The sequence below is a fragment of the Tympanuchus pallidicinctus genome, unplaced genomic scaffold (genome assembly GCF_026119805.1).
Source record: "Tympanuchus pallidicinctus isolate F22 unplaced genomic scaffold, pur_lepc_1.0 scaffold8, whole genome shotgun sequence".
In the NCBI taxonomy this organism is placed as follows: domain Eukaryota; kingdom Metazoa; phylum Chordata; class Aves; order Galliformes; family Phasianidae; genus Tympanuchus; species Tympanuchus pallidicinctus.
In genome coordinates, this window is record NW_026294802.1 from 51,920,008 (window position 1) to 51,938,321 (window position 18,314).

An 18,314-nucleotide genomic window follows, 5' to 3' on the forward strand; every position below is an offset into this window, starting at 1 on the left:
TTCTATGAGTACTGTAAGATAACTCTGACACTAAGGATTAAGTATTTTCTCCACGGTGTCTTGTGAGGAATCTCATGATTCACCAGCACTAGGAAGAGGTTGCTGAGTTAGCTGTACCTTGCTTCTGAGCTTCTTTGGCTGCTTTTTTAACGTTCTTTAATAAGAGCAGGACATAAAGCTTCTTGTGAAGCTTCATCATGCTGAGCTTAAAATGCTGATAAATAGACAACTTGTTCTTTGTGATCGTCTTGTAACCTATCTCTGAAGAGCTCTTCAGAAACAGGGAAAGAAAGTGGGGCAAAATGATTTTTTTTTTTTTTTTTTTTGTGGGGGCTCAGTATAGCCATCTTCCCTCCATCTGCCTCCCTTCCTCTGCTTTATACTTGAGAGGAAATGTGTGCCAATTGCAAAGAAGAGCAAGGGAGAGCTAGTAGGCTGGTGTCATAGGAGGGCAGGAGACACTGATTCAGAATCACGAAGCCCTCCCTGTAGGGACAAGCTAGGATAGTGGCTTTGTTGCAGGGGCAGCCTGTCGGTTGACTCATGAGTTCAGGTCTTGTTCTCTTTCCAACCCACTTACCCAATAGTCCTTATAATGGACTGTATGCTCAGAATTAATGTCATCTTCTGTTGAGCAAACAGTGGGGAAGGATGTGGTGTGATTGGAAACCTGGTAAGGAAAATACAACCTGTGTGGTTTTTTTTTTCTTGCTAGTTTTTATCTCCTGGGGACAAACCTGATTCCTTTCTCTTCTTACCTTGTAGATCTACTGAAGAAGGAGGGGGCCTTGGCAACACCAGTGGTGGGAGCAGCCACTCCATTTACAGCCTGGATAGGGCCTCTCTTGCTAACTCAGAGAGCGCTGAAGGGCCGGGTAAAAAGTCAGAGAAGGAGCCAAAGTCCACTGTGCAGAGAGCAAGCGAAAAGGGAGAGACTTTGTCACAATTTGAACTGAATTATGGAAGTGAGTAGTAGTGTTGTCTCTTTTGTTTTAACCAGTAACAGACTGTGGCTTATTTCAAGTCTGACTAGTTCAACCCATTGTAACTTCAAATATCAAGTTAGATTTGCTTGAACAAGAACATTCTAGAGTTTCTAAGTAGGGGCATCGTGGAAGGCAAATAAAATTAAACCCAAACTTTCAGTCAGATGTGGCTCAGCAGATGTTTCTGCCACAGAAAGTTTGGTTCTAGAGAGAAATGAGGCTGTTGTGTGTTTTGATCTACAATATTACATTTCAAGCCCCAAAATCCTTTCACAGAAGGAAGGAAAAGAGCATCTGAAGTGGGGAATCTGGATTCTGAGCTTCTGGCAAGCAGGCAAGAAATAAGTAGCTCTGAATATACTGGCATTAATAGTATGAGAATGTTCTGAGTTGGAAGGGGCCCACAGGACCATAGAATACAACTCCTGGCTCCACACAAAATCACTCAGTCCTCTTTGCTGGTGACTCAGCTTTTTTACTGTTAGTGGAACTGAAGCTTTACACCCAAAGTTCATGGATGTTTTCTAAAGGCACTTGTGCCTGCTTTGACCAGGAGAGGTGTGAGATTTGTTTCCACTAATAATACACCTGAAGTGACCTGATTTAACATGTTTCCAAACAGCCCCAGCTGGAGCTTGCTCACCATGAGGCAAAGGAGAGCAAAGTCTTGGAGGGTAACACAACTAGCTGATGTCAACAGACGACTGTGGCTTAGTTTTCAAAGCTTAGCTGCAGTGCTGCTGACTAAAGCTACTTATTTGTTTGTCTCTAAATGAGAGCAATTACAAAGCTTCATATGCATAGGCTTCTTTTTTTTAACTCATATGCACTTTGTTTAGGTACCATCATTGATAATCGGGCATCAAACACAGCAGAAGAGAATGAAGTGGGATCTATGGCGGGTGAAGGTTTCATTGAAGTTCTTACTAAAAAACAACGTCGTTTGCTGGAAGAGGAGAGAAGAAAGAAGGAGCAGGCTGCTCAGGTAAGGAGTAGGAAGTAGGGAAAAATTGAACTGATACTTTTTTGAACTGTTGTCACAGGAATAAGGCCCTGGAAAGCATTTGTGTAAGTGTAAGAAAAATACGCAGATGTCCAAAGTAGGATTTATTCTGTGTTAGGCTCTGACTTCTGATCTGGCTTCATGGAGTGAAGAGGAGGAATTAAACAAAGCAAATGTGATATACTGACAATCCTGCTTTGCTTGAGCCGCAGCTCTCCCTAACACTGGGGAAAAAAAGAGTCATAGCATTGTTTTCACTTGTGAAACACAACTGTTAGATGAGTTAGGGGCATTTCATGGTTGGATTTGATGATCTCTAGAGGTCCGTCCCAACTCCTACAACTGTGATTCTGTGTGGCATTGGCACTTTGAAATCCTGGGTTAAACCTGCCAGGAACAGGCTTTATTAATCCAGCTCAGTGACATGTCTAAGAGCCTGTGCTTTTTCTATCTCAGGCACCAGCTAAGGCCCGTGTTCTTCAGTCTCGCATTCCTCCTCGATTTGCTAAGAAGCAGAACAGCTTGTGCTTGGAGCAGACAGATGTAACTGTGTCTGGAAACAGCCTGGGCACAGAAATCTGGGAGAGCAACAGCCCAGGTAAGTTTGGGAGTGTTTGGTTTGGAGTGTTTCACAGAAGCAGGGTGTACATGCTTAAGAGGAGACAACTTTCTTTCATTCTGATGATGTAAATGGGGTGGGCCTTCAATATCATCTTGTCCAATCATCCATCTACAACCAATATTTCCCCAACATAAACAATATCCCTTGGTACTACAGCCCATTCCAGCATGCCTGACCACTCTTTCTGAGAATAAATTCTTCCTCATATCCAGCCTGAGCCTCTCCTGCTGCAACTTGAGATCATTCCTCTAGTCCTATTGCTAGTTACATGGGAGCAGGTCAACCCTTACCTCACCACAACCTCCTTTCAGGTAATTGTAGAAAGCTGTAAGGTCTCCCCTGAGACTCCTTCAAACTAAACAATCCCAGTTTCCTCAACTGCTATTCCTGGTAAGACGAGTCCTCCAAACCACTCACCAGCTGTGTTGCCCTTCTGTGGTGGTGCTCCAGGGCCTTGATGTCTGTCTTGTAGTGAGGCCAAAAACTGAACACAGTACTTGAGGTGCAGCCTCAGCAGAACTGAGTACAGAGGAGCAGTCACCTCCCTGTTCTTATCTGTTCAGAACTGTACCATTAAGCTGTCCATCTCCTCTTGCTGGCTGTGTCAGTCTCCTGATCTGTTTCGTGGGTCTTTTTGTAAGATTAAGGTCCTAGCATTTTCTAGACTTGCTGGCCTTGATCTGCCTTCGTATTTTGCTATTATCTTATCCTTTAGCACTTAATAGCTAGCACCTCCCTTGTTACCCTCTCTCTCCTATTGTTCTCACATTCCTGAAGAATCTCTTTCCTCTGTTGTCTGTCCTCAACTCTCTGCAGCCTTTCTTCTCTGCCCATCTCAGCTGACAGGGGAGCAATAACTTTTTGAGGTAGTGAAAATATCCTTTCATAAATCTAGAAATGAAATGTTTATTGTGCAGTGTGCACAGTGCACAAGATGTGCTCGCAGTTCTGTTTAAAGCAACTGAACTCTACTGAACTCTACCCCTGCGTTTTCTTCCAGCTCTTTCAGTTCAATCTCCTGGAAGTGATTCCTGGAGCAAGCCTGTTAATGCCTTCAATGGTACTGAATCTAGTTCCACTGAGGTAAGTGGCAACTTGTGCCTTTCAGGTATCGTGTGTGTCAGATTTTAACATAGATGGCTTTTGCTTCTCATTGCTCCATCTGTGCTTGGTGATGTCAGCTCTGCTTGTGCAATTCTAAACTCTGCAGTTCTGATTTGAGCTTCATGCTGCTCTAACTTAGAGGGCCAAGTGTTGCTTAGAGTTAGATGTGGGTCTAAGTCTGCAGTAACTGTCTGATAGGTGTATTCCAGGGTTGTGCTCCTAACTGGAAGCAATCTCTGTTGTCCAGGAAGGTGAAATACTGTAGGTAATGGTTTTTTTTATGCCTCCATTGCTGTGAGCAGTGTGTAGCTGTAGTCTTAATGCAGGGATGGCAGAGGAAGTTTCAGAATGTTTCACATGTGGAGGCCAGAGTTCAAGTCTGGTTTGGTTCACAAGAAACGAAAGTTTGGCAGTCTTAGCCTACTTGCCATGTGTGCTGCTTCCACCTTACTCTGAAGCCACAGTAGGATTAATGCCTTGGTCAGTCTGTCTCAGGGTTGTGTGGCAGTAAAGCAGTAGCCAGGGGAATGCTGCAGGTCAAGACCAACTCCTCTGTGGTTAACCAAGAACGTGGTTTCAGAAGGGGACGTGGTCTTGCTGTTTTCTGGGATATTTTTCCTCCTTTGTGGATTTGGGTCAAAGTCCGGGGCTTTAACGCATTTCGTGCTTTGCATAGCAGGGTTTTAAAGGCAGCCAGGGGGATAGTGGCATTGACTTGAGTGCGGAGTCTCGGGAATCCTCCGCGACCTCCTCTCAGCGCAGTTCTCCATATGGCACCCTCAAACCAGAGGAGATGAATGGGGCTGGCCTGGTGGACCCAAAGCCTGACTGCCAGAAGGAGCAAGTGCAGAAGCAATCTGATAAAAAGGTAATCTGGATTTGCAGCCAAGCCAGAGCACATAGTGAGAGAACTTGTGAAGTGGTTCTTTTGTTCTTAATAGCACTTTTAAGGCTTGAGATGGGGTTATTTGGTCTTTTTGTCTCAGCCTCTCTGCTTTCCTGTTAAGGATTCAGATCAAGGCTCAGGACAGAACAAGGAACACAAGCCTGGACCAATCGGCAACGAACGCTCCCTGAAAAACAGAAAGGGTTCGGAGGGAACGGAACGGCTGGAAGGGAATATTCCCCCTGTTAATGGGGTGGAAATTCACGTGGATTCTGTACTTCCTGTGCCACCCATTGAATTTGGAGTAAATCCTAAAGTGAGGATTGCATTTAATTTTATCTTCTTGGTGGTTTGAGCTTGTTGAGATGTGAAAGGTGGTTTCAGGCAGCAGGATTGTTTAGAGGAAGCTTCCAGTGTATACACTGTGGATTTGCCTTAGATTTCACTGACACAAACCAGGTACTCAAGATGTGTTGGCCAAATGCATAATATGCTTTTGTAAGTAGTGTCCCAGGGACCTGTTGGGGTGGTGATAGATGTGATAGACAAAGTGGTGGCCTTCTAAGCCTTTGTGCCTCTGGGGATTGCCTGCTGCTGAGTGCTGAGAAGCATCTCCATGTTGTCTTCCAGTGAGGCTTACTAAAGGAAAGTCTTTAGTTTCTACTGTCATGATTCAGGCTAAAGTCATTAACCATGAGAAGCAAACTGGTGGCCCTTGGGTCTGGATTTGAATGTTTTATGTTCCACTTCTTCAGGACTCTGACTTCAGCTTGCCACCGGGTTCTGCTTCTGGCACTGCAGCTAACCCTGTCACCAAATTGCAGGATGCCTTGGCCAGTAATGTAAGTATCTTGTTTCTGTTCTGATCATCTGACCCTTTCCTTGGTTAAATCTCAGATGCTGCCAGTCAGAGAGAACATGTTTCTTTGCAGTTGACTTCACCTTTAATGTTCAGGCATCTCACGTGACTAAGATCCATAATGGAAATCTGTTGCCCTCGAGGTACCTTGGTAAAATGAGCATCGCTGGCTCAGGAGTGATAGAGAGCGAATGTGTTATCATTCAGTGACCTTCGTAAAACCAAGAGGTTTTACAGATCTGGGATGACCAGTCTCCTGAGACACAGAGGAGTGCTGGTAATGGATGTGATGGGCATACTGGTGTTTTTAGGTCTAGACTGGCAGCTTCCCCAGAAGATCTCATCTGCCACGACACAGAACTGTTACCTTTGTGAAGCCAGGCCCTTCAAGAAGTTTCCTAGCTTGTTCCAGCCATCTGTATATTTTATTATATGTGCAAGAGTGAGCACACTGAAAGCCCAGCTTGTAACTCAGCTGTGAAAAGCAGTGTGAGAAACTCACAAGGCTGCTTTTGAAGTGTCTTCAAGTTTGTAGGTGGTTGGGATTTTTGAGACTTGTCTTAAGGGGTCTTTCTTTTGAGAAATGCTCTTTCAGAAACAAGTATTGTGTGAAATTCAGGTGAGATTGCATATTTTTCTTATGCAGATTTCTGTTGCTGACTCCAGTTGATATTTAAATGGACGTTGATGTAACCCTATGTAAAGAGTATGGTTGCACAGAATCAAAGTTTGTTTATTGCATCAGCAGAGTGGATAATGGTTCAGTGTAGTACTTAACTCCTGAGGCGTGAATGCTTTGAGGTGTAGTTACTGCGGCTATCACTGAGGCTGTAGTTCCTCTTGATTTTCTCCTTGAATATTCACCATTCACGATCTCCCCTCAGGCAGGGTTAACGCAGTCCATTCCTATTCTGCGAAGAGATCATCACCTTCAGAGGTGCATTGGCCTGAACCCGATGTCCTTCCCCACTGCAGAGCTTACTCTTAAGGTAAGTAAGCTGGCAAACGTGCTTGTCCTCAAAGTGGGTACCTTGTCTGCTTGACCAGAACAGTGAGGGTGGAGTGGTCTTTCTCTCTGTTCTTTTAGACACTGCTAAATCTTTAATTATTTCCTGTAAAAGTTAAGTATATTTGCTATTTATTGTGGATTGAAAGGGATGAATTCCAACAGTCCTGGATGCTGAAGTCCTCGTTAATTGTAAAACATAAATGTGTGGCAGAGCTTTCTGACTAGTGACTGTCTCAATAACTGGGTAAGGTGACTCATCAGTGATCTTAGACACCTGATGTTTAAAAGCGACAACCAAAAAAGCCAACAGAAAAGAAACGCCCCAACTTGCCACCCTCAGAACAACTTGTCAGATACCCAGAGGGATGAGTGTTTGTGAGGGATGCATACCCACTGGGAACGGATATGAAGCCGTTATTAGCTTTCTGCTCTGACTAGAGTGGATTTAGATGGAACTAACAGTTTACAGATGAGCAGCTCTAGACCTCAGTATTACCCTCCACGTCTGAATTGTCTGCAGTTGTCGCCCTTCGTTTCCGTAGATGGAGTCTGCTCGTAAGGCTTGGGAAAACTCTCCTAGTTTACCAGAACAGAACTCTCCAGGAGGTGCAGGCTCAGGCATCCAGCCTCCTTCCAGTGTTGGAGCTTCCAACGGTGTCAGCTACAGCTCTTTTGGTGGAGTTTCTATGCCTCCTATGCCTGTGGCGTCCGTAGCACCTTCTGCATCTATTCCAGGTATCTGCAAACTGTGGCAGCAGTATTTGCATTGTCTGGTTGATATCTGAATCCTCCATGGATTCTGGTGGAGAAGAGCATCCATGTAAATTGAAAGACTGGTTGGCATTTAACAGATCTGTAAGGAGAGCTCAGGAAAGAGGGACTGTTTCTTGAGTGTTACCAGTGTAATTTTAGCATGAGGCTGACCTTCCTTTTGGACTTAGCTGTAACTGAGTAGAGGCTCTTCTTTATGTGTCAGTAGATCTTGCCCTTCACTGTGTACTCAGTCGAATAGAAGGGAAGGAAAAAAAAACCTGTGGCTGAGACAATAATCCCAGTATCAGCATCAACCATTCTGCTCATTTTGCTGTTTGTAACTTCTGTGTACGTCGCATGTTCTGAGCACGTCCTGCTCCTTGTACGTAACAAAAAAATATGTTCAAAAGTTTGCATAAGTCTGGTAGGTGAGAAGGTGTTGCTATCCTTGAATTATGGAGGGCAAACTTAAACACAGTGAAGTTCAGTGATATGTATAGTTAACAAGAGAGTGCCTGGAATGGAAAAAAGAAATGTACCTGGAGTCTGATTCCCAAACGACCTCTCCTGCATGCAGCGAGTCTCATTTCTCAGTTCAGGAATGGGTGATGAGTCAGCCGCTGTAGCTGATTTGTTAAGAAAACACATTATTTTCAAGTTAGGTCATGTATTTCCCCCCCTTCCACCGTGACGAATTCTCCCCTCGTTTTGCTTGAATATCCCATGTTCAGATATGCAGGCACAGGAGTGGCGTCCTGCGTTCCTTTTGGTGCCACTTCGACTGCTTATGTGAAGGTCTCAGATATCCTGTCTGCCCTTTCTATCCCTCCTAACAGTAAACCTGAGGTGATTGCAAAGCAGGTTTCTGGCATATAGGAAGGATTTGGAGCTCCTGAGCTGTTAGTCTTGATGGGCTGGCGGGTCTCTATAGGGTGCTGTGCCTGTACCTCGAATTACACCCTCTCTTCTCTGATATTTAGGTAACCATATTCCACCCCTGTATCTGGATGGCCACGTGTTTGCAAGTCAGCCTCGCCTGGTTCCTCAGACAATACCTCAGCAGCAGAGCTACCAACAAGTAAGGGAGGCATGTAATTAGCTGATGGTTTTTCAAGCGGTCTTCAGGGTGATGTGTAAGAAACCACGTTTATCTCTCTGATGGTCCAAGGGACCTTAGGTATGAAAGTTCCTTGAATGCTGCTTCCCAGTAGGGTGTTAGAGGTTAGTGAAATTATGAAGAGATAATTTATTTATTTTTATTTTAAAAAGATTGGGTTTAAGTGAAATGTATGGAGAGAAATCTGCATGAGGTGAGGTGACCAGTAATGGAACAGAATGACACAAATCAGGTATCAGGGAAGTTCAGATGGGGTATTAGGAAGAGATCCTTCACTAGGAGGGTATTTGGGCCCTGAACAGGCTCCCCAGGCCCATGGTCAAAGCACAGAGCTTCAGAAGCGTTTGGACAAGATGCTCAGGCATGTTGTTTGTTTTTTAGGTAGTCCTGTGTGGAGCCAGGAGTTGGACTCAGTGATCCTTGTGGGTCCTTTCCAACTCAGGATATGTCTGTGACTTGCAGTACATTCTACAGCCAATCAATATTGATGGCACATTTCATTAGACTGAGCAAATAGGGTGTTGATAGGGTTGAGGAGAGCCAGCCTCCTCAGGATAGGAGTGCAGGTAAATGCAAACTTGGATTATTGGTGTTGATAAAAGGCCTAATCTGTGTGTGGAGTCCCCTAATGTATCCATCAGGTGCCTCTGGGAACATTCTTCTCTCAGGTGCCTGTGCAGTCTCTTTCCCTGTCGGTGTGCTTCTCTGTTGTAGGAGGGGCTGTGCAAAGCTGCAGTGTAGGTCACTGTCGTGGCACATTACCTTGTTGAGGAAACTGATGGCTTTTTAATAGCCTGGGAGAGCTTTTGGTTGCTGTTGCACCTCTCAGTCATTTCAATTTCTTCCATAGGCGGCTGCTGCTCAACAGATTCCCATTTCCCTCCACACATCCTTGCAGGCCCAAGCTCAGCTTGGCCTGAGGGGTGGTCTACCTGTTTCTCAATCCCAGGAGATGTACAGCTCCATACAGCCCTTCAGGTAACTACTTTGCAATTTTTCATTTCCTTGTGGCCTTAACCTTTCGTTGCTCTGGGTGAAGCTGACTGATGAGATATTCTGTACTCATCTCTTCCCTCTCTGATATCCTGTTTCTTTCCTTTGATAACAGTGTTGGAGAGCATAAAGGTGGAGAGCAAACATATTAGGGTACATGAGGCTTTTATAGTGTGCTGCTTCTATAACAGTGGCAAAGTCTGTCCTCGAAAAATTCAGTTGCAGTGCCTGCATTCTCAAGGGATATGATGTATCTTGGGAAGTATGCAGAAGGTGGAGGTTTGTGGGGTGAAAAGCAAATTTCTTAATGAGAAACTCAGAGCCACAGCTTACTGGATTTGGCTTCTTTCTGGGGAGAAGGCTTAAGAGTTGGTTTGATCAGAACTGAGTAGCTGCATGGGGAAATCAAATAACATTGTCATTAGATAAAAGCTACATGGCAAGAACAGAATACATGCCTGCTCTTTATTGGAAAAAATAGTAAGATTCAACTTAAAAATTGATGTAAGTGGAATAGTGAGAGTATTTGGCCACAAGAGCTGCTTACTTGAATTGAAGGAATGAGACGTCCACTTCAGAGTTGGGGTGGCTATGGGATTAACATGTTCTCTACTCTGTTTACTGGGGGTTTTTTTGCATTAAATGAGGGCAGGTGACCAGGATGGTTCTTCCAGACCTCAAAAATCTAGACATGAAGTTTGAAAAAAAATAAAATTGTTAGCACTGGAGCTGCTTGAATCTTTAATTAATTATTTCTGCTTTGCAAAACAGACTTCTGGTAAATTGAGTCCTCCCTTTTCTATTAATCCAGAGGGCATTGTGCAGAGTATTAATACAAACTTTGGGTGAGACACGCTGTCATTTTGTTGTAGGCTTCTGCAACACAAGGACCGAATTGCTGAGAGCTGCTTGCTGATCAGAAGCCAGATACCTTTTGATAGGCATTGTGTGTGCAGTCTGCAAAGGTTTCCTATGTAACTTAAGCTCTTTCTTCTTCTCCAGGTCTCAGGTGTATATGCACCCCAGTCTATCTCAGCCCAGCACCATGGTCCTGACAGGAGGCACTGCTCTAAAGCCTCCGTATTCCGCCTTCCCAGGCATGCAGCCCTTGGAGGTGGTGAAAACCCAGTCTGGATCTCCCTATCAGCCCTTGAATGGAAGCCAGGCGCTGGTTTATGAAGGCCAGATAAACCAAGCAGCTGGTATGGGAGCCTCCCAGATGATGGACTCCCAGCTTACCCAGGTTAGGAGCAGGGCTTGCAAGGCACTCTTGTGTGAAGTATCACTTGTTTCTGAGATTGGGTTGAGACTGATAGTTGTGTTAAATCATGTTTGTGTGAGCTAAGCTCATTGTAAAGAGGTAAAAGATTTTTCCATGAGACTCTTTGTGAGTTGTTGCTTCAAAAATGTAACACCGTATTTAATGAGATTCTTACTAATTGCTTGTATGTCCCTACTGCAATGACCTTTTACATTGAGGGATGTCCTCACCCTCCAGACAGACATTTTGTGCAGAATGAACCTTGCAGTGCTTCCCAGGTAGAAGGCTCTGATGTGATAAATGTCCTAGAAGTACTGCTTCCAAGAGCCAACAGAGTAAATTCAGGCTTAGATTTTTATTATTTTTATCCCAAAGTGAGGTCATGGTAGCTCCCAAATCCAGCAGTTGTGAGTACTGCCAGATAAATCAGAACAAACAGGAGGTAGTTGAGTCATGAGCTGCTTCTTGTAAGTACTCTTTAATTATTACCATAATCAGTTTGAAATTCATTGCAGAAAATAGAGAACCATTGCTTTCTCTGGCAGTGCTTTGGCATGAAAGTAGAACAGACTTTGTGGCTTGGGTATTAAAGCTGCAAACAGAGTGTGTGATGCTGTCAGAGCTGTCTGACACTGCTGTTGGATCAAGAGAAAAATCACACGTGCAGAGACGAGGAGGAAGATTGAAAAACTGGATGAAGGTTCCATGCAAGGGGGAAAGTGCAGTTATGTTAAACTGGTGCTGTGTTGAAAACCCAGCTGGCAGGGTGTCAGCAATGCTACCAGCACATGCTTTTCAGTGTGAATTTTCCTCTGATACATTAATTTGCATTTACCCTGTGCCAGACTGCACTATTTTTGAGATTCTTTGCAGCAATACTGTGCTTCAGGATATTAGGAGAGAGCATCTCAACCCAACACAGTAAATTTAAAGCTGCTGCCTTTAATTAACTGCATGTCCTCATCACACAGCTAACGATGCCTGTGCCTGGCTCCCAGCTTCCGCTGCCTCGCTATGGCTCTGGCCAGCAGCCCCTGATTCTGCCACAATCCATCCAGCTTCCTCAGGGGCAGAACCTGTCTGTAGGAGCTCCCCGAAGAATTCTTCCTCCTGGATCACAGCCTTCAGTTCTTGCTGCCAGCAGGGAGGTGAGGATTAACTGAAGTTTTCCTCCTTGATCTTGCTTGTTAATGGAGAGACTAGCTTCTTGGGGATCCTTAAATGTCAAAGGCAATTACTGGTGTTAAAATGAAAGAGCCCTTTTCTTATCTCCAAAGCACAAGCCAGCAGTGTTTCAAGTTTTACTGCTGGTCATCATTCTGTTTCCGAGGAGCCGTGTCCTGCCTTGATCCAGTTTGGAGTCTCCAGTTTTATTACGTGTTTACACAGGTTTCCCCAGAGTGCTTGAGGGGTGGTGAGCTCCAGACACAGTTGGAATACTGCCCAGATATTTCACACTGTTGTGAAGCTTGTCCAGTTGAGTAGGTATATTAATGTCATGTCTGGTTTGATGGATTTGTATCATAAGTTTGTCTATTCTAGGGTTGAGAGAGTACAGCAGTTAACTTGCAGGTTTAGTATTTGCTTGTGCTACTGGCTTGTTAGTTTAACACAAGCAGATCTTTTTGCTTTAAACCCTGGTTTTCTTAATCTGACAAGTGTTTCTTCTTTTAATGGGCACATGGGTAGAAGGGCAGAAGTTCAGTTTAAGTGTTCATATGAAGTAATGGACTTCCTCTGGAAGCAGAAATGATACATTCTCTTGCTCGTTTTCCTCTGCAGTCCTCCCAAATGGAAATGAAAGGCTTTCATTTTTCTGATGGTAAACAGAACATGTCCTCCGGAGGGTCTGTGCCATCACCACATGCATACAGGTAAATACTTACAAAATTTGGCCTCTGTAGTCAGAATGAGGAAGAAGTAGTGTTCCCCATTTGCAGTGATATGGTACGTATACATGATCCCTGTGTAAGAGCCTCTTGGGTATTCATGTGTAAAATACACTTAGTATAGTACAAATATTTACATCAAAATGTTAATGGCTTTCATTCTGGGTTGGGGACCAGTGTGTCTCTGATGTGGTCCTTGGTGATTGTGGGAATTGTGTGAAGTTATTTGTGTTCAGCATCATAAAGGCAAATAGGAATTCTGTTTTTTGTGTGTTTCTCATTTAGGTAGAAAATTGGAATAACTGAGTAAATGTTGTAGTTCCAGCACGGTCTGTTTCATCTTCTCAAGATGAGGCAGTAATATGCAAGCGTTCAGAACCTTCAGGTCACTGAGATTCTCTGAGGCTTTTCAATACTTTTCCTTCTAAGCAATCCATGTGTTTTCTTTTGGGCTTGGAAGTTCATGGGTTCAGACTCACGCTCTGTGTACTGTTGCTTTCTGCTCTTTTTTTTTCTTTCACACATGAATAAGGTTCTTGTTCCGTTGTAGAATTTACTCCATGAATGTTGTCGACTCTTCGATTTCCAGGCCTAGCTCTGCCAGCCCAAATGGGAAGCCGTCTGGACCAGCAGTTAGTATGGGCTCTGTGCAAGGACACTATGTGCAACAGGTAGTGTGTGTCAGTACTCTCACCCACTGGTGTTTGCTCTTCTATAGTATCACCCTTGTTCCTTGTACTTGAGAGGGTGACAGTGTAGTTAAGCTATATGTAGAAGTTATTTTCCTTGCAGGGAAAACAAGAGAGTGGACTGGGTGGATGCTGTACTGAGCCCATGAGTAATGCTCAGTGATGAGAGGTCAGGAAAGGTTAGAGGATTGCATGTCTTGTGGTGCTTGCTTTGAATTTTCTTGGGGGTATTTGAGATCTTTTGCATGAGATGTTTTAGGGTAGCAAAGGGTACCACAACAGAGAAGACAGCTGAATTTTGGAGCAAATTTGATGTCTTGCATGAATGATGGTCACCGGTGTTTTTTCTAATGCTTCCTTTTCTGTATGTCAAAAGGCAAAGCAACGGGTGGATGAAAATAAAGCCAACCTGGGAGCAGTAAAGCTGCAAGAAACAGCCTCCACGAGCCAGATGAAACCAGTGCGCACAGGAGCAATCAAACCTCAGGCTGTAAAAGTGGAGGAAAGCAAGGCCTAGGAGCACAGCTGATGCCCAGCTGCTGGCTGACAGCCCCAACAGCTGAGACTGAACCCCACTGGATCTCCTGAAAATCTCACCAGACCTATGCCTGCCCCACACTGACTGACTACAGTGACATCATCCCAGTCCTTCTCTCCTAGCAAAGCAGTTTGAAACAGTGGATATGACATTGACCTGCTTGCTTTGAAACAAACCATGTGACTTTTAAGTGGCTTAAGCCTTTCTTTTTTTTTTTTTTCACCCCATGCCCCATCCACAGGTAGCTGTGATAGCTCACTTGGCAAAGCCCATCCTTCTCCTTCCCTACTTCTGTCTCAGCAGAGTGGCAACTGAAGGAGAGGGTGTTACTTAGAGGTTTTTCATTTTAAAGGCAGCTGAGGTTTTTACAGAGAAAAAAAAGCTATATCCTTGTTTATAGCAGAACTTTTATATGTTCTCTCACTTTTTTCCCCTTCTTTCTGCTTTCCTCATTCCTTCCAGAAGAGAAGTCCCATTGACTAAAAAATGATGTTCTGACAGAACTCCTCCTGATTTTTGTATGTAGTTTTGTGCAATGCTGAGAATCGATACTCTTCTAAATTGAGTTGGATTGGGTATATTTTCCCCAGACAATTTAGCCTTTCAGATTGAGTAGAAGCAAAACAAACAACCACAGTACACTTACAGCGTTCATGAATTTTTCAGTATTTTTGTTTTAAGCTAGAAGCAGTGCTTGCATTAGAATAAATGTGTCCTAAAGTACGTAGTAGATCAGTGCATTAATCTTGAAAGTTGCACCACGTTAATTGTAGCTTTGGGGTGCCTTGTGCACACCAAAATGTGGCATTTTCGTTTTAAGGAAAAACGCACCAAACTTCTGTTGCAGGCTCCTCTGGATCTAGGGTTTTTTGTTCGTTTTTTGTAGGTTTGAGATTTCTTTAGTGACTGCCAAACACGCAGCAAAATGTAAATCATGGACTTGCAAAATGTAAAATCTTATGAGAAATCTCCTCACCACTCATGGGTCAGAAGAGTTGGCTAGAGCCAACGAGTTTGTTTGGACTACTTTTTGTAGTTGTGATGCTCTCTTATGCTCCCTACTTTGGCTGCTTTAGTTCCTTGTCTCCTGAGACTTGTTCTATATTGTGCTTATCCGTTGGGGCTGCTCTCCTAAGCTTTGTTCTTCTCCCTTTTCCCTAGGTCTTTCTGTTCCTCTCATGGCCTCTTGTAATATTTGCTTACAAACATTAGTAAGGGAGCTCCTCTGCAAGGCAGCCTTTTTAGCACACTTAGAACCTCCTTTTTTTTCTATTGGAAGCGCATGGATTCAGAGTCAGTTTGGAATCATCCTTTCGATCTCCTTCCACAGGTGAACAGCAAGTGGTTCTTTAGTTTTGATGTAATAGTGTGTATACTGTGTCGCAACCTTACACTTTCTCACCAGTATTTATTTGATGGTAAATGAAAGGAGGGTCCCAGTGGGAGTGGGTTGGGTTTTTATTTTCTTTGGTTGTTTGTTTTTGTGTGTGTGCGTGTGCGTGCGTATGTAGATTTTAGAATGGACTTGCAAGTTCCTGAAAGTGCTTGGAGTCCTTAAGCTGACAGTAGTCATAAGTAAACTCAGCTACTTCCAGCTAACCTGGTTTGTGTTGTTTAGCTCCTTGAAAATGTAAAGTAGGCTGGTCACTCTGAAGTGAGGGAAAGAAGAACTTCATTTCCACGGTAGATGATAGCTTGCTAACTGGCTGTGCTGTCTGCATCTGTTACATGGCAGCAACTCATTTCTTGGTGGTTCCAAAGAAGATATTTTGAACAAAGAATGTATTTGGGAAGGGATCTGGAAGGTGTTCTTGTTTGTGTGCTTTTTTTTTTCCCCCCTTTATGGGAAATACCCTTCATAACTTTCTAGGGATGCATTTGAAATTTTAAGCTAGGTATAAATAAGAATTTTATACAGTAGCTTTAAAAAGAGCTTAGAAACCTAATCTAACTTAGACATAGTAATGTGCCCTTTCCATAGGTTTCCCCATTGACTGTGGCAGAGAACGTGAAGGGAAGGGGGTAGGATGGTACTTCTAAGAAAAGTAAGAGCTCTTTTATTTCTCATGTTTTATGGATCTTTTTTTTTAAAAACTTCAGAGCAGAGTGTGCCAGCATCTCTAGCATCCTCCTTTAAGGTACAGGGTTTGAGATTGTGACAAATACTTCCCCAGGCTTCAGACAATTCCCAGACCTGCTTCCTCATCTGTTAGTCCTGCTCCCAACATTTTCCAAAGATTTTCCACCAGAAAGTCATCCCGCTGCACTTTTTATTTTCTTCTGTGGAATATCATGAACAACAGAATTGTCTTTTTTGTTTTTTATCCTCCTGCCCAGCTGGCCCTACTGATGTCAGCCCAGAACCTAACTGTAGTGGTTAAAGATACTCAACCCAGGCTCCCTTCTTCTCACATCTTTCCTATCCTAACAACACTACTTAAGCTTTACGAAGAACCGACCTCTTTCCTCCTACCTTTATGACTCTCAAATGGTCAAATGTGTTGGAGAAATTGGGTTATTGCTAAACGCAAGATACTGCAGTCCCTCTGGTGTAAATGCCATCAGAACTACAACACTTCCTGTTGAAAAAGGTCACCCTTCTTTCTCTCTTAACCTCTCCCATCCTCCCCCCAACAGAATAAAACACTAGAATTTATTTATACATATTTGATGTTGTAGGTCTAGGTGAAAAAGTAATTGTTTCACTGCTCTATTTATATATTATGTCTGAATTATTCTGTGTAGGAAAGGCCAAGAAATGCATGTGAGCTTCATTCCATTCCTCTCCTTTGTGTGACTGTCAGCTGCAGTTGGCGAGGCACTCTTCCACTTAACGGAATTCTGTGTGATGGAACGCAGTTACAGAGCCCAGATTTCTAAGGTGCAATATCCTGTTTCTCCGGCATGTATCTTTGTTTGTTTAAAGCTAGCACGAGGTTACTGATGTTAGTAAGCAGTGCTCTGGAGTCACAGGGAAGGTCTCTGATTCTCAAGGTGCAGAAATGCCAGGGTTTGCTGATAACAATTCAGCTTGGGAAGTAGAGAATGGCAGCGTTTAATGCTGATGTTTTTAAGGGGATACTTCAGTTTACTGTCTCCACTGCTGAAGGGTAATGCCCTAATGATTTATTTCTTTGCAAGATGCTTTCATTTTGACTGGAATTCTGCTATACACAGTAGGCTCCTGCTGGACAGATGCAATGTGCAGTGGAAGGGAGAGGTGGGATCTGCATTTTCAGCAAAAACGGGTGAGGCAGAAGTATTCGGAGGCTGACTTTGCTGCTTTTTGTACAGCTGAAGGTCTAAATCATGTGTAAACAGTTCTGCACACAGTGATTCACAGCCTAGCCAGCTGCATGTCGTGCTGCTTTCCTTTCCAGCTCAGCTTGCTTTTAGCCCGCAGTGAAAAACAATAATAAAGGTGAGGGGGAAAAAGTAATGTTCCAGTGTATTTTCAAATGACGGGTGGAAGCAGCTATTATTATCTTTCCTAATTCACTCTTGGCTCTGCCACATGACAGCTATACAGTAGTCAGCCACTCAGTGTGTTGCAGCCCATTGAACTCCACGTGTGTGTGTTCATGGGGATGCATTTAACAGTTTCCTTACAAGAATGCTGCAAAGCTACATGCTGCCCTGTGGTTCCTGTGTGTTTATGGATATATATTAAAACAATGAGATTAGCTTTTTTTGCTATGTCTCACATTCTGGCAGGCAACTATGTTCACTGCATGCTAAGATCTCGTTTGGTTGCATTTTGCTGACCTGTTTCCCTTCTATCTTAGCTAGGCATAGATTAATCCTTGCCATGTGGGTTATTTTCAGTGTCCAGCAGCAGCCCAGTTTATTTATAAGAAAGATGCACCTGTAAACAAAGATCACCTTACAGCAGGCATCGGGATAGCTGGGCAGCCCAGCAGGCACGAGCTGAAGCAGGGTGCTGGCTGTGAAGAGACAGCAGCAGGTGGTTGGGTTGAAGTTTTTCTTCTTTCCCCAAAAGACCCCTGGACGTTGCTCATGGCTGCAGGCGCCTGCTGGGGTTCAGGACGGCCTCAGCAGCGAGGCGCTCACCCTTGGCATGTCTCAAGGCTGGAACCCCCCTTCTGGCTCTCTGTGGATCGCATTTGTTGTTTCTCAAGGGGATATTGCACTCCTCCGAGCTTTTAACCTCATCGCTTGTGTAGTACTTTTGTTTCCTGCTAATCTCATCACCTGTATAGTACATTTTTTTGGCCTTTCCTTTCTTTGTCTTTCCATGTAGACCAGATATTTGAAAGGGCAGACGATGGATAATTGTGTAACGTGCAACCTGTTAATATTTTTTGGAAACTTTTACTTGGACCGGAACTCGAATCACGGCATCACCAGGCCAGTTGCGGCACACTCTTTATTGCCCTTTTTCCTCATTTCAGTACCTATTGTTTCTCCTTTCAAATATGTGATTGTATTAGCTCTTTCCATATGAAAGAATTCTCCTTATTTAAATAAAAAAAAAAATAAAAAATAAAGCAGATTATGCTTTTCTCAAAGTTTCTCAGAACTGTTTGGTTCTTTGGTGGGTTGTAAAGGCGGACTGAGGGGACGGCGGGAGGAGCGGTGGCGTTG

General features: G+C 43.8%; 1 protein-coding gene across 18 annotated transcripts in view; it reads left to right on the forward strand.

Annotated features, from left to right (window-relative positions):
* PRRC2B (proline rich coiled-coil 2B) overlaps positions 1-18,238 on the forward strand; it is a 47,741-nt gene extending 29,503 nt beyond the window's left edge. For 5 of the 18 annotated variants that reach the window (XM_052667813.1, XM_052667819.1, XM_052667817.1 and 2 more), the window contains exons 17-32: positions 766-965; positions 1,826-1,971; positions 2,446-2,587; positions 3,612-3,694; positions 4,392-4,583; positions 4,723-4,917; positions 5,357-5,443; positions 6,345-6,449; positions 7,012-7,204; positions 8,203-8,300; positions 9,190-9,317; positions 10,335-10,575; positions 11,565-11,741; positions 12,376-12,467; positions 13,033-13,156; positions 13,548-18,238. In XM_052667813.1, coding sequence (XP_052523773.1) covers positions 766-965; positions 1,826-1,971; positions 2,446-2,587; positions 3,612-3,694; positions 4,392-4,583; positions 4,723-4,917; positions 5,357-5,443; positions 6,345-6,449; positions 7,012-7,204; positions 8,203-8,300; positions 9,190-9,317; positions 10,335-10,575; positions 11,565-11,741; positions 12,376-12,467; positions 13,033-13,156; positions 13,548-13,688 — 2,344 coding nt within the window. In that variant the 3' untranslated portion in view covers positions 13,689-18,238. Of the gene's footprint in view, positions 1-765; positions 966-1,825; positions 1,972-2,445; positions 2,588-3,611; positions 3,695-4,391; positions 4,584-4,722; positions 4,918-5,356; positions 5,444-6,344; positions 6,450-7,011; positions 7,205-8,202; positions 8,301-9,189; positions 9,318-10,334; positions 10,576-11,564; positions 11,742-11,982; positions 12,075-12,375; positions 12,468-13,032; positions 13,157-13,547 lie in introns of those variants that run through there. The other 13 variants (XM_052667818.1, XM_052667820.1, XM_052667823.1 and 10 more) reach the window with 9 other exon arrangements.
* The last annotated feature ends 76 nt before the right edge of the window (positions 18,239-18,314 follow it).